The sequence below is a fragment of the Argentina silus genome (genome assembly GCF_951799395.1).
Source record: "Argentina silus genome assembly, chromosome: 8".
Classification (NCBI taxonomy): Eukaryota; Metazoa; Chordata; class Actinopteri; order Argentiniformes; family Argentinidae; genus Argentina; species Argentina silus.
The window spans coordinates 20,869,666-20,873,117 of record NC_139662.1 but is presented as its reverse complement, the minus strand read 5'-3'; the positions used below and the strand labels follow the sequence as shown (position 1 = coordinate 20,873,117).

At 45.9% G+C, this 3,452-nt stretch overlaps 1 protein-coding gene across 2 annotated transcripts in view; it reads right to left on the bottom strand.

The window, feature by feature from the left end:
• Nucleotides 1–1,789: 1,789 nt before the first annotated feature.
• Nucleotides 1,790–3,452, bottom strand: part of brpf1 (bromodomain and PHD finger containing, 1) — a 10,843-nt gene continuing 9,180 nt past the window's right edge. For both annotated transcript variants that reach the window (XM_083674897.1, XM_083674898.1), the window contains exons 15-16: nt 3,220–3,374; nt 1,790–2,798 (exon numbers count right to left, since the gene is read on the bottom strand). In XM_083674897.1, the coding sequence (XP_083531023.1) occupies nt 2,615–2,798; nt 3,220–3,374 (339 nt within the window). In that variant the 3' untranslated portion in view covers nt 1,790–2,614. The remainder of the gene's footprint in view (nt 2,799–3,219; nt 3,375–3,452) is intronic.

The window sequence follows — 3,452 nt, the reverse complement described above, 5'->3', positions numbered from 1 at the left end:
CCTCGGGGGCAGGAAGCAGACCTGAGAGCGAAGGGGAGTGGGCTGTTCTGTTTGGTTGATGAATCAATGAGGACAACTGAGGGCAAACTGAAGGGAGACAGGAGAAAGTTCACATCATTGCCCACATGCTTTGCTCTGAAACAGGAGGCCTTTAAATATTAAGCCTCCGGTGGACTGGTTGGGTTTTTTTTCTTCTTCTAGATGTGTACGTTACCGGTGTGTGTGTGTGTGTGTGTGTGTGTGTGTGTGTAATGGATCGCTGCATTTGGGTTGGGAACCTGCATAACCAGAGTTTTGTGTCTTTGTGTCGAGGGTGGTGACTCTCTGAGTGCGTGGTTACGCCCTCCTCCAAGAGTCATAGAAGGCACTGAGGGACTCAGCCACCAGAGAGAGGAGAGTGTCCTCTTTCAGCACCGACAGGCCACATCCTGTTCACCACCTATTCCTACACACATATTGTTGCTACTGTAGATAGACTCCAATGCGCATGGTGTAGAAATGCACTCGCGCAAATCTGTTCACAAAAAAAGGTATTCAGGGAAGAGACACAGCAAGTGACCACACGTTCATCTCTGATTCCCAGAAAGATGATCTCAACATCTGAGCAAGACTCCTGTTTTCATAGATCTGACCTTATAAGCCTACAGGGAAAAGGAATCCCGTTTACAGGAAAAGCCAACTGGATGTACTAGCACCTCAGGTCATATGAATTGAAGCGTACTATATCTGACAACTGAGGGGGGGGCCATTGACTCAGCCTGGTTTAGGAGCACCTAATAACGCATGCAGTAAAGTAGGGGTATTCCACATGCAACAACTTCCTGCCTACAACCAGGAAGAGCATTACGCTACATCATGCTTGAGGCTAAGTCTCCACACATTGTCTCTTGGTGAGAGGAGGTAGGCTATTGAGACAGTTAAGTTGTTTTCCCACGGTGCTACAAACATATTCTATGCAATCATTACTTCATTGCTGTCAGTGTTACTATAATGGCTTGGAAGATGATAATAAAAACAAGTCAATACAAAATATGACACAATAGATAAGGAAAACTATAAACTAGGGAAATCTCAGGTTCAGTGTTGTGGGTGGGAGGAGCTGTGTGGGATTTCCATCAGTGACAGGGTTTTGTAGAACACACACACACACACACACACCCACACACACACACACACACAAAGACAACAGAACAAAGAGTTGTAAAAAACTCAATTATTTTATTAAACTTCTATCTTATGTAATCTGTATATATAAAAGTTCTAAAGCCGTTGGCCTGAGACTAGAACTGACAGTGAAGCTGGCGTGAGTGACTGTGTGATTCTCATGTGATCCACATTTCAATTATTCACCATTATTCACCAGCAGTCAGAATAATACAAATAGACAATAACAAAAACAAAAAAAAAGAAAGAAAGAAAAAGAAACATAAATGGAAGAAACAAAATAAACATACTGTCGGACAGAGGAGAGGACTACACAATGCTTGTTGTGGAGAGGTTCAAACGACAGAGTGGAAGTCCTTGGGAGGCGGAATAAATAACAGAGGAGGCTGGTGTGCTCACAGTTGATTGGCCGTGCCGTCTGCCCCCGTGCTCCACTGACAAGTGATTGGACACAGGGACCAGAGGGGGCGGGCAGAGGGGGGTAAGACAGGGCTGTGTAGAGAGCATGTTGGACCCATGGTGTTTTGGAACCATACGTACACACACCCATGGGTGCATATTTGCCTGGGAGACTTTTTACGTGAGTGGATATGCATTTCCCTGCTTGTAGAGGGGTGTGTGTGTGTGTGTGTGTGTGTGTGTGTGTGTGTATATCTTAATAGTCCAAAGGTCACCCTCTCCTATCGTGTTACCTCTGCCTATGAGCTAGGCAGTGCCCATTCTTGGGCTCATTATTTACATCTTATTCTGAACATTTAAGAGATATTCATTGTTTAAAAAAAAGTTACAACGTTTTCAATGGTCAACTGGCCACCAGCAATGTTTCCCTCAGCAATGTTCTACGTGAATGTCTTCAATAATATCTCTTAAAAATGCAACTCTCAGAAGTTTTGGACCACATCGTGTGAAGGTACAGTCTACATCTACACATAATGAGTCCCAGAATGACTGCTGCCTAGCTCACAGACACAGAAGCTCCTCTTCTAAAGCCTTTAGGAGTGGGAGACCTTTACTATGGAACCCTCTGTCTGCAGACTGTGTTCTTCTATCGCTGGTAAACACTGATATCAACCACATACAAAAGAAAATTCTGAATCATGATTCTTGGGCATTGTATTATTTTTTTCTTTCTCCGTCATCTTAACACCCTTTTTTCGTTTCGATTCTCTTAAATACATATTTTACATCTCAGATTAAATACCAATGTGTGCCTGTGTGTGTCTAAGGTTGTAGGCTATGTGCTTTCCAATAGGTGCTCCTGGCACAATCTCCTGTGTGCTGGGGGGGGGGTAGAAGACCGCAGAACAGAGACCCAAACCTCACCCTCAATGCCTGGGGAGGCCAGCAGGAGAAGTGTGTGTATGTGTGTATGCATACGTGTACTGTGTTTGTGTGTGTTATGTCAATTTTGTGCGTGTGTGTGTGTGTGTGTGTGTGTGTGTGTGTGTGTTCAGTCACTGTCGCTAGTGTCGCTGCTGGGGTCTCCCTGCACCTTGTTGCGGTGCTGCATGGCGCGGTGGTAGGCCACCTGCACAGACTTGCGGATGTTGGACTTCCGTCCCTCCAGCATCTTCTCCTTGTCCAGCTCCTGGTCCACCCCGAGAGGAACCAGCTTGGAGCGCGGCAGCCACTGCCTAAAGACACACAGATACACACAGAGGTAGTTAGTCTCAGTCTCTCTCTCTCACACAGACACAGACACAGACACAGACACAGAACTGCTGTGATGGCTGCATGTGCTCTGCTCAATGACCTAAAACAAAGTGTCCTTCCTTCTCTCTCAAAACGTTCCTGCCCTACTTCTGTGGAAGGTTATTTTTTGCTTTGTTGCATTTCTTGATTGAGAAAAAAAAAAGCTTCATCTGCATTTCCTCAGCTTTTAGAAATCTGTGACTGCTGCTTTAGCTTAGCTTGTTTTTTTGCGGGATTTTTGGGTTACCTGTTATATTGAGATGCTGTTACATTGACATGCACATGAGGAGGCTTTCAACTCAATACTCCTGTGTGAGAAACATACATGACAGAGAGACAGACACACAGAGATGGTGCACTGACCAGGTCCTCTTGTTGTCAAAGAAGAGCACCAAGAAGAGGTGCTCCCGGGCCTCCTGGGTCATCTGCTCCCCCAGCTTCAGCACGTCCAGAGGGGGCACAGGGATGGGCACGCCCCGGTGGAACACCCCCTCCCGTGGCATCTTAGGGTCTATGATCTACAGGGAGAGGAGGGGAGGGGGGTGAGGTGGGAGGGTAAGAGATCATAATCACTGCAGAAAGATATAGAGTAAGAC